The sequence below is a fragment of the Canis lupus genome, chromosome 10 (genome assembly GCF_011100685.1).
Source record: "Canis lupus familiaris isolate Mischka breed German Shepherd chromosome 10, alternate assembly UU_Cfam_GSD_1.0, whole genome shotgun sequence".
Classification (NCBI taxonomy): domain Eukaryota; kingdom Metazoa; phylum Chordata; class Mammalia; order Carnivora; family Canidae; genus Canis; species Canis lupus.
In genome coordinates this window covers 52,913,295-52,925,682 of record NC_049231.1, presented here as the reverse complement: position 1 = coordinate 52,925,682, position 12,388 = coordinate 52,913,295, and the positions used below count along the sequence as shown (strand labels likewise).

General features: G+C 34.8%; 1 protein-coding gene across 1 annotated transcript in view; it reads left to right on the top strand.

Annotated features, from left to right (window-relative positions):
• The window catches only part of NRXN1 (neurexin 1), a 1,110,090-nt gene that overhangs the window by 794,303 nt on the left and 303,399 nt on the right, over positions 1 to 12,388 (top strand). The window contains 1 exon segment of the mRNA XM_038551252.1: positions 2,912 to 3,093. Within this exon segment, the coding sequence (XP_038407180.1) occupies positions 2,912 to 3,093 (182 nt within the window).

The following is a 12,388-nucleotide window of genomic DNA, read 5'->3' as shown; positions in this document are numbered from 1 at the left end:
TATCTGTAGAAAAAAAGATGCTAGAAATAACCACATTGTTTGGCACAAGGTAGTACGATTGTTTTTACTTTGTTTCAGTGAAACTTAAAGAACTGGAAAGTCATTTTAAGGAAGACGGAATAGTTAATAGCATGCTAGTTGCCAGGCCTTAACACTTATTGAAATATGAGATGAAATCAAATCTCGAGCAATGATGTTTGTATTGTGGCATTTACCTTACTGAAAATATAAACCTTTAAGTCATTATCCTCACATTCTGTAACTGAGGATCTAGAAACTTTCATAGCTCCCTAAGTTTGGGAAGTATACCCTAAATGAAATGTTAATCTACGTATATTAAATGTTCTGTCATTACACATTTACATGTTATTCTTCTTTTTTTAAAAGCATTGTGAGGTGAAAGGACAGTATATGATCATGAGGTGCAAATGTCACTTTATGGATATGAGACATTAGAATATGATAACAGTTGGCCTTGATAAATTCAGACTGACACATCCAATTAACTTTTTCTTGACTGTCTTGTTATGATAACAGAAACATTTCTGTAATAAAAAAAAGTACAGGAGTAGGAGTCTGGATACTAGGTTTCCTTACCAGCTCTGCCACTTAAACAAGATTGCAACTTGAGATAACACATCAATCTTTAGGACTGAATTTCCTCAAATGTAACATGGGACTACTGCTTACCCTACTTTCTATACAGCAGTAGAGAAAAAATGAAAGTTTGTGGGAAAAGTGATATTTTTAATATTAAGAACCACTATGTAATGTAAGATATTTTGTTGTACTCTACTGTCTTCCTCTGGTGATCTGAATTCTTTGATATGTTTTACATTGTTTTGCAGCATCTCTAGTTTTGAATATTTGACTTAATTCATACAAACTACATTGCCACTAGAGAACAAAGTTAATTAAAAGGTATAAGAAAGAAAAGTAATCAAATACCTGTACTCAGGTCACCTCCACATTCTCCTGTTAAACAAGCCTTCACTTTCATATATGTTCTTGTCCAATTTTTATCACTGTAGGTTTTATTGAAACATTTCATAGTCAATCATCTGAGAAAAATTACCAAGCTGAAAAATATTTATCAAATAGTTCTTGCTTATCAATATTCCAGGTAACAAGCTTCTGAAGACGTAGAACAGTAATGGTCTTGTAGGCTCCAGGATATCTGATACACAAATCTCTACATTCTGAATGTTCTTTACTTGCACACTGACTGAAGCCTTTGAAATACAACTTACCTGTTTTCACGTGAGAGAGATAAACTACTTTCATGCATTGGTATCCAAAACAAAATTAGTAGAGAATGCACAGCCTCTCTACCATTCCATTATAGCAAGATTCTATCTTAATCACTTTTACATTCAATATCATACTGCCATGTTTCTTGTGTCACTTCTATATGCCAAGGCCTTTTTAAGCAGTCAGGCAGGAGGCATATTGCAGAGGTCTTCAGAGTTTCTGAAAGGCCTGTGGAAATGTTTCAGACAGAATACAAAGGGCAGTTGGCTCCAAAACACAGAAAAAGAAAAAAATATATTATCAGCTATTTAATTAAATATACCCAAACGTGAGAGTAAGTCAACTTCATTCAATTGGTAAACTTGGTAATGATAGAAACTTAATGTGTAGAAATCTTAAAAACATACTGCTGTACATACACCTTTTACATATAAGCTTTGCTCTTGGTAGAAGCTATTTTTTTTAATAACACAAGATGCTCTGTGGCCTAAATTTTAATATTTACTCATATCACTTCCATTGCCATCTTTGGCACGTAGTGAGAACACAATAAATATGTACTGACATCCTTTGTTATTGGAAGGCTATTATTACTCTCTGTAAATTATACCCGAATGACGCCTGTTCCTGGGATAACTTTGCAAATATGTCTGTGGTCCCATTTAGTATGGAGAAAGTTCTTTCCCCCGCACCACCCCCTTTACACACACACACAAACACACACATACATCTTTGCATCTCTTCCAAATGTTCTGACTTAAAGATTCCATTCTATTGCATTTAGTGAGATAGAATTTTTGTGGTGCAGTGAGATAGGACTTCAGGACAGTAGATGCTTAGTAAACTTGTTTGAACCAAAACTTTTTAAAGTAAGATAAAGACCATAAAGTACAATTTGAGCACTCACCAAATAAGGCTATGATACTCTTAGTACTGTAAGGCTCGCATTCACTTTTGAAGAAAAAAAAAATGGCTCTTTTTATGATCCTGGATAGTTTGACAGCTACTAGATATTGCTTGTTAAATAAGACCTCGCTTCTATTGATGAGATCTATTATCTGTATTTTCCTGACATGACTCCTGGGGCTTATGACTATTTGTCCATTAGTTATCATTGACAGATGATTTATCATATGTGAATGAACCCTTTCCCCATAAAAGTTGACTAAGAGAGTATTTGTTATGATTGGCTTTGCTGTGCTCTATGACCCTGTCACATGCACATGTAACTCATTGTTTCAAAAACAAGTTAATATATGTTTTTGCTCCTTTTGGAAGCAGCCAAAGTCAGTGTTACCTACTAAACTATTTCTGAAAAACTAGCAGGGAGAAATAAAACCCCATTAGATTCCATGCTTGTCCTCCTCAATGGAAAAAGTTGTAATCCTCCATTTGTTCGGAAACACCTGCTGGTAGTTTAATGAGTATATTAAAAACTGAGCTGCCTTGATATTTCTTTTAAAAATACCCTGTTCTCTTTCTTGAGCCTGTGTGACTGGAATCTATGATTTGCTCACTGCTTTTGCCATGGTTTCACTTTTGTATTTCTTTTTTGCCATAGTGTAAATTGAATCATTTACTGATATGTCAGTATAACAAATACAGGGAAGTTCTGTACCTGATCTATTTGGACTAATTGGTTTTGGTTTTTGTTTTCCAGCTGGGACAACATACATCTTTAGCAAAGGTGGTGGACAAATTACGTATAAGTGGCCTCCTAATGACCGGCCAAGTACACGAGCAGACAGACTGGCCATAGGGTTTAGCACTGTTCAAAAAGAAGCTGTATTGGTGCGAGTGGACAGTTCTTCTGGCCTGGGTGACTACCTAGAGCTGCATATAGTAAGTACTTTATAAATAAGATTCCACTTTTATTTGTTACTGCTGGTTTTTGTTTGTTTTGTTTTGTTTTATAAATAACTTATAATTCTGCCTTTTGGAAGTTCCTCCTACCCAGCAACCAGCACTTTAGTACAGAAAATATAAATACACTTCAGATGTATTAAGACCTTAGTTCTACAGCTATTGCTAAAAATGTTCTTTACTATAGAAAATATATTTTCTGGTTGTTAAGTGTAAATTCCTCTCAATTCTCTGTTCACAAAGATTTATTTTGGCATATTCTTAGTGACTTTAGGCAGACTTGCCAATTAATAAGCTAAATTATTGCCTTGTTGATACTATTCCATCTGACTGGAAGCAGGTTGTAATACTGGTAACATCAAAAGATCTGAACACTGTGTCCTTATTTCTTTCCTCGCTTGAAAAAAATAATTGTCTAAAGTTAACATGCAATGGATGGGAGAAAAGGAAACTTCAAGGGTAATTGGGGATAGAAAAGAAAATGGTGAAAAGATTGTCTCCATGCCATCTTATGCTCATTTTGATACATAAGTATGAAGAAAATACAATGGACTCTTGTCATTTATATCCTGGAATGGTCCCTTTTTCACCAACTCTAAGCCTACTATACGAATTTAGCCTGCATATCATAGATGACAAATTATGGTTAATAAATAAAAAGATATTTTTTAACCTTTTAAAGTCACTATAATTTGGAGACTCTGCCTCATATATCGACATTCAAAGAGTTACTCATTTGTATAGTTATAATTCTTTATCTCATTTTATTGCAATACTTGCACAGAAATACATGCAGTCTCTCATTGTTAAGTGATATTAATATTTTACTGATATACAAAAATAACAACCATAGGAAAATGTCACATATTCAAAAACTCTAATGGGTTCCTTATATCATAGTTTTTAGTTGAAAATCTGTATCTCCTGTGAGGTTACAAAAGTGTGTAAGTCTTTCTATTTCCCTTTTTTATCCTTGATGTATATAGTTTATCTTTTTTGTCTCACATGATTATGTAAATTTGGTTTGTTTTGCTTTCATCTATCCCTATAATTTCTCCCTTTACCAACACACATGCCTCAGAAGACAATTTGATTAGGTCAACATATTCTTTCCTCTTAGAAACTGGCCTTCAGGCGTTCATCCTGAAATGATTAGGAAAACCATCAAACACCTAAATACATTATCACCGATCTTTTACAGGGGCTTAATTCTCAAAGTTTTATTCATTTATTTTCTTAGTTTTCCACTAGACTTCTAGAATTTCCAATTATCTGAGTAGGGGTTTACACTGACCACAAGAGCTGAATTCATTGCTAATCTTAGAAAGAAGAAAAGGGGAAAAAAAAAAACCCCACCTCAGCACAACCATTATTGAACCGTAGTAAATTTTCAATTCAAAATGCAGTTGTCAAATGGGAACCCTGGGAAAGTAATTTCAACTGCCTTTCAGCAAATATCTAACAATCAAAATTGAAAGCATCTTGATTTTTATGGCATCATAAATAAATGATCAGTTGAGATAAACTTAACTAGTGCACTAAGGAATCTTGCTGTTTAGAGTAATCTCAACTTTCTAAATATATTTGCTCCATTCTGATTTAAGAACCTTGCTACTTCAAAAAACTAAAGAAAAAAAAAAAGAAAGAAAAATGAAAACAAGAGCTTTTCCTCCTGAAAGAAATTACTTATTGATCCATTACCAATTACACATTTACCCTGAGAAAAGGCTCTGCAATGATCATTCTCAAATCATACGGGACTGTGTTATTGAATTACTCCAACTACTGTTGTTTGTTTTATGGTCAGAGGGTTCAGTCTATAAGAATGGGTATTTTTTTTTTCCAATTTTGATCAAATGTGGGCTTAAAAGTCCCTCCATACGTAATGGATTGACTTTCTAGGTGTCCATAAAAGCCCAGTAATTTCTGTGGTTCCTTTACTTGCCACAGATTTCTGATAGCTGTCCTATGAGGGCCTTATTCTCTCTGAAACTCCTTCTTGTTTGCCTGCCTATTCACTTTAGATTCAATATTTGTCTCAACACCTTTTCCCTCTTGGTTTAGCTATCTTCAAACTTTTGCTTGATCTGAGAACCAGTACTTGACTGGGAAATAGAAAATGTATATTGATTCTCTGGGCTTACTAAACCCCCTTTTTGGTGACCTCTACTCCTCCTATCTCAACTTCTAGTATCTATCTGTCTTAGTCCAAATCTGGCCAACTATAGCTTATCTCCCTCCCTTTTCTCTCATTGCTTACAAATGATGATCAGCTATTAATGACTCTGCAAGTTGCTTATATGGAGACAAGTCACTTCTTTCCATGTTTCAATGTACAAACAAAATTAACCAAAGGCCAGTGATGGAGGCAGCCCTGGTGGCTCAGCGGTTCAGTGCCGCCTGCAGCCTGGGGTGTGATCCTGGAGACCTGGGATCGAGTCCCACATTGGGCTTCCTGTGTGGGGCCTGCTTCTCCCTCTACCTGTGTCTCTGCCTCTCTCTCGCTTTCTCTGAATGAATAAAAAAAATAAATCTTAAAAAAAAAAAAAGGCCAGTGATGTTTGGTTTGGTTTTGTATTTTACACTATTGAAGTTTACCTCTAATTCATGTAATGGTGGGTATAGGGAAATGGAAAAGAAGGAGGAGTTAGAAATTTAAAAAGACAAATGTTGGAGAGGAAGGGAGGGAGGAAGGAAAAACAGAGAAAGAGAATGATGTGTTTAGGGACCAAAGTTGCTAACAGCAGGTGATAGAAGTATTCTTGATAATAATACTTAGATTTGAAAATTTTAAGACCCTATTTTATCATATTATTTAGGTACCTTTCAATTTATCCTAATTTCCATCAGATTATTTCTTCTACTTCTTTCAAGATTAGAAATCTAAAAGGAAAACAAGATTTGTAGTTTATTAGTGTTGTTTGATTTTGGTTTATGAATGTACCTGATTTAAAAATTAACCTGATTAGTACCATAGGTGATATGTCTTATCTATAAAGTTAGTTATTATTAGCCACTGAACGGCCAGAAAAACTTCTGTAAACCTTCAATGTCAGCCAAATATAAACTCTGTACTAATCTTTAAGAATTGCATTTCTACCCTTAGTAAATTAACCAATAAGTTGTTCTCCTGTAAAGGTACTCCAGTCTTGCTGAAATGTACAATGCCATTTCAATTAGATAGCTTTATTTTTTTTTTTTTTTCAATTAGATAACCTTAAAAATATGATTGACATAAAATTTCGATGAAGATGTGAATATTTGATGACATCCCATTTTATCAGAATGATTATGTTTGACTTTAACTTGAAAATATAATCATAGGGTAGCCCGGGTGGCTCAGCAGTTTAGCGCCGCTTTCAGTCCAGGGCGTGATCCTGGAGACCTGGGATCAAGTCCCACATCAGGCTCCCTGCATGGAGCCTGCTTCCTCCTCTGCATGTGTCTCTGTCTCTGTCTCTGTCTCTCTCTCTCTCTCTCTCTCTCTCTGTGTTTCTCATGAATAAATAAATAAAATATAAAAAAAGAAAAATCATATTTAAATTTTGATCAATTGTACCTTTAAAAATACAACAACTTGGAATAAAATTTTTTTTGACTCAGGTGGCCTAGTTTTTATAGATTTTTAAAATTATATTACTATTAATGCTACTACTGTTAACCTCAAAGCCATATGATATTACTATTGAAATTTTTAAGGTTTTAGGAGGGATGAGGGAAAGATAAATACATGAAGTGAGGAGAATTTACTTAGGATAGGGCCTAGAATACAAGTACTCAATAAATACTTTCTGAAATAATGAATGAATTAATGAATTATATATTGAAAATATGATGGCTTAGGTGAAGAATAGACAGTCAATTTTTCATTAGCTAATGTGAGGTCACAGGTACAGGTTAGTTCCTATCTAGCTCAAAGAAAGTCTTTTAACACTTGTTTGTAACATGGAAAAAATGTAGTATTTGATATGCAGTAGCTATAGTATTGAAAAGTTGCATATTTTTATTGATGTTGTTTTCTGAATCTTCAAGTAAGAATTGATTATGGTCGTTGATGCTTTAAAGGAAGTGTGTGGTGGGAATTTTTGTTGGATGAATGATTATCTCTCCTTAGTAATTATCTCATTTATTATAACTCACTTTTATCGTGAATTGTTCTCTAGTCATTTCATATCTGCCCATTATTTTCCAATAGAGATAAACTGTCTAATGACAGAGAACATAATTTGATAATAATGATGATTAATAAGAAGCATAACATAGTGTAAAAATGTGGCTTTTCATTGTTCATTTCAGTACATGCTTGAAGCCTATCCAGAAAAATTTTCTGAGCAACTAGTATGGCCCAGGCCTATGTTAGACTCTATGGATACAAAAATAAATGAGCTTACCACTTAGTAGTTATCTCAATAAATATTTGTCGGATGAATGAATGAATGAATGAATGAGCCAAATGGGATCCTGGTCACCAGGTAGCTTAGATTATTTATAGTAAGCATACTTTGTCCCAAAATGACTCTATCTTGGTTCATCTCCGTGTCTTCCTCTTGCAGTTTAACTTTCTATCTGTATTTTTCTAAGAAGATAAATAGATGATAGGTTTTTAAGAAAAATAATATAAAGAAGAGACTTCTAAGCTGTAGGGTGTTGTACACATTTAAATTAGTAGTGTTAAAGATTATTTAACCAATATTGAGTAAAATAATTCTTAGAAACAATAAGCAAAAAAATTAAATTCATTTAAAAAATCAATTTATAAGATATACATAGAAATTTTAGCAGTGCTGTCACTCTAGAGAAAACATCTCATATATATTAGTGTGGCAACATTAATTAGAAATTATTTAACCCCTCTTTGACTTACAGAAGAAAGCTAGTGCAAATGTGTGCTCACTCACTGCCATGAATATTAACGTATGCACTGGTTCTGACCAGAGGAAATGTGTGGAGGGTGGTGGAAAGGATGAGTGAAGAGTGTTCTTTGAAATTCTTTCATCTTGAGAGCATGAAAGAGCATTGCAAATTTGATTAGTGAATTGTTGTACATATTTGCTGTAAGTGTTTCTTCTTTGTACTTTCCTGGGTCGGAAGCCTTATTTTTGAAACCAGGCTCTTAATTGATTTTGATTTAGAAATACACCTTTTGATCAGAGGTTTTTAGTATGGACTAGAAGCATAATATATTTGGAGTAAATATTACTTGTCCCAAAATAACTTGTCAATATCAGTGACATTGTCAACACTTTATCTTTTTCTGCATCTCTCCATTTTATTTGGTTTAATAAACTTTACTTAATAAATAAATAATGTATTTTATACTTTATAATACTGCTTTATTAAAACTAAATTTAAAGACATCTTTTTAGAGTCAGTAATTATACATGAGTGCATACCTGTATCAACAAGATAAAACCCAATTATTCTTTCACGAGAGTTTCTTGAATTTAAATTATGTTCCATCTGAAATTTTCTTTCTAACCAACCAATTCACCTATTTTAGAAGTTTCACTTTGCCATATAATGTCTAAATTTGACCTTGTTAATCATATCAGTAGATTTTTTTTTTTTTTTTTGGTTTTGTTTTCTTGCTTCTTACATGAATTTGAGAGCATGTGGTCTTTTTGGCTAGAATTTTTAAAGAAAGACTAAAATGATGTCATTTTACCATGTGTTGTAAAATTTTTGTTCCAGCTTCTGAGGTATGAAGGATGCAGGTTATCTTTGGGAGAAATGGGGGAAGTGATGGTCATAGTTCTGTTGGCTTAAGTGCTATCCAGATATCTTAAAGCAATCTCTATTTGGGGGACAGGTGTGGTCAAGTGCATCAATACAGACTACTCTCTCATCCTTTCTCCTTGGAAGTTAATTCAATTTATCATTTTCTGATTTACCGGTTGTTACCTTTGATGCATTAGTAATTCTCTGAACATAATTTCTATATTTCTAGAATTATTTCTTTCTTTGAAGTTCCATTGCTGTTAAGTTTAATAAAAGAGAACCAGAACAACTATCTCTGTACACATCTCCTCAGTCCATGTACTTACCAATTAGACTTATCTTTCTGTCTCTATTCTGATTACTTTCCAGGCCATTTTATGCAATTATATTAGGGTAACTTGCTAAAATGTGTCTTTGATTCACTTATTTCACATTGATGCCTCCCAACTCTGTATAGGTAAAGTCACAGTCTATGTCTAATATTTTATGTCCTTAATATTCTGATCTTAATTTCCATTTTCAGGTCCATTTTCCCATAATTCTATACTCATCCTTCTACTCCAATGAAATTTATTAATCCATTTTTCATTTTTAAGTTCTATTTATTTATTTATTTATTTATTTATTTATTTTATTTTTTTTTTTTTAGTTCTATTTATTTATTTGAGAGAGATAGAGAGAAAGCAATGAGAAGAGGCAGAGGGAGAGAGAGAGAGAGAATCTTAAGCAGGCTCTACACCCAGTGACAACAAGGAAAGCACATGAAAACAGGTTATTAAGGATTCTGGCTTTGCAGAAGTCTAAACCCAATATAGTTTGATGGAAAAAGAGTAATGAAGACATTGCTTGAGGGTTAAGAACTAGTTTAGGGAATGCATACTGAATTAGGTGTCATCTGTACACTGATCAGGAAAACTCCTTTTATTGCACAAAAACCCCACTGAAAGCCATAAGCAAAATGCGTGAGAGTAACAGTTTAAAAATGCAAACAGCATGTCAAACATGTCCACCACTGATCAGGAAACAAGATGAAAGTGACACTATGGCAGTGGAGTCCTATTAAAGCTGATGTTGGGCCACTAGATACAGGCAGCTCATTTCAACAAAGGAAGGAAATGACCTCGGTGAATATACTAAGGGACACTCAAGTTAATAGTAGGCATGAATAATCTACATTTTAAATCAGGAGGAAAGAAACGGAGATAATGTTCACTGAGCTTGAGAAAGTTATTTTGATGAAAACAAATACTTTCAGAGCTGTGAAATCCAATTTATGTTGTCCTCATGCACTTTGGGGGATAGTATGCTGGATAGCATTCTTAGGTCAAGACAGAGAGGCCCGTGTCCTACTAGAGGACCAGGAGGACTAGCTGTTTAACTTTCTGCTGACAAGCAGAGTCCTGGAAGAGAATCCTATTGATTATAATTCTGAGAAGACGCTTTAATGGTGGGCTTTTCCTACCAAGAAAAACACTTCCTTCTAAACCTTCCTGTCCAGCAAAGAGTAGAAATACAAGACTGACAGACCAGAAAAGCTCTTTGGTGAAAGATAAAAATTTAATGGACTTTTAGAGCTTTTTTGGTCTGTAAAAATAAGTTGATCTTAATATTCCTAAAATTCTACTCTGAAGTTTAGCTAAGATATGTAGACTGCCCACTCCCAAATAATTCTGTCCTGACTTCCCCTCTGATGACTACACTCAGCATTTCCAGTTGCATGTCTTATGGGCACCTCAAAGTTACCACATTAAAAACTGAAGTCACCATCTCCCAACCATATATCCACTAACAATGATAGCTTTAAGCCTGACATCTCTCTCATGCTTACTCTTCTGACGTAATCTCTTTCTCACAAAGTTCCAGGAATGTTTCTCATAATATTATGGAGAAGTTTCAAATTAACAGACTGAATAAGGAATCCATGCCCATCCCAGACCAGTCTTGTTAGCAGGCAAGGAGTTAGGACACACGGACGCATGGGAGGCTCAGTGGTTGAGTGTCTGCCTTCAGCTCAGGATGTGATACTTGTGTTCTGGGATCAAGTCCTGCATTGGACTCCCTGCAAGGAGCCTGCTTCTCCCTCTGCCTATGTCTCTACCTCTCTCTGTGTGTCTCTCATGAATAAATAAAATCTTAAAAAAAAAAAAAAGAGTTGAGACATAATCTCCCTGAGGAGAGAGGGAAAGGGTACAGTCATGGGTAGACTGCTGGAATCCATGCCAGATGTTCTTTTTTTTTTTTTTTTAAGATTTTATTTATTTGAGAGAGAGAAAGAGAGAGAGAGAGCTAGAGCATGCATGATCTGGGAGAGGGACAAAGGGAGAAGGAGAAGCAGATACCCTGTTGAGCAGGGAGCCTTATGATGCAGGGCTGGATCCCAGGGCCTTGGAATCATGACCTGAGCTACAGACAGGTGCTTAACCAACTGAGCCACCCAGGCACCCCCCACCCCTGCTTTTTATCATGAGGAGGTATTGTTTCTGTTTATCAAAATTGTGTATACAGACACTTGGTACTTTACTTCTCTGGGACAAAGCATAGTCAATTGTCTGGAAAAAAAAATTGGCAAAATACTCTTTACTATTTTTTTTTTGTCATCTTTGTACTCACCCCTGGTTTTGTTGGCAATTTTGTGACTTATGCAAAATTTTGGATTCAGACTAAAGTGATTAAATTCCAATGGCCAATTCTCCATTCGTGTTGAACAGTGAGATGCTGAGCAACAGTAAGCATCAAGAGAGCGGGGACTTTGATCTATTTTGTTCACCTTTGTATTCCTAGAGCCCAGCTTAAGGCTGGAATTTAGCTAATGAGAAAAAAAATATTGAAATAATCTTTTGATTCTACAGGATCTGCCAATTTAAACTGCATGTGTGCATTCTGAAAATGTTCTAGGGCAATAGGTCAGCACTGCTCCAGTCAAGGGTATGGTCTCCTTCAGGAGAAATCAGTTTATATTTAACTTCTTCGGCATGAGTTACAGATGCAAATATGAGCTAACTACTGGCGTATTTCCAATGTATTTGTTGCATCCTTATAGATTGGGATCTTGAGGCAAGTGTCTGGTGAACCACACCTTTACTGGTTCTGTTGGGGAACTACTGGCCTATAATACAAATAGCTCAAAAGACAAACTCCTCAGCTGGCCTCAGTGAGTGCTTATAATCTGGGCTTATTTTCCAGTTCCTGCCCCTGCCACTTCCATTGCAGCTCACACATGTTCTTTCTTTAATTCATGCATCTGACCTTTTTATTTTATTTTTCCCCACAAGCACCTTTCAAGGCACTGGGAATACATAGTAAAGTGAGGCCTGGCTTTAACCTTAAGTAGCATAGAATTTAATGAATAAATTTCATCTTTAGTGGATATGTTAGCCACAATATACAGGCATAGGCCGGTATTTCAAACCTTCATGCCATAAAGGCACAATTAAAGGTTTTTAAACTCTACAAAGCAGTCTTTAATGTGGCTTTTGATAAAAGCAATTAATAATCTCATAACTATTTCTAAGTTTACATGTGTTATCCCATCTAATATTTAGAAAAACCCAATGAG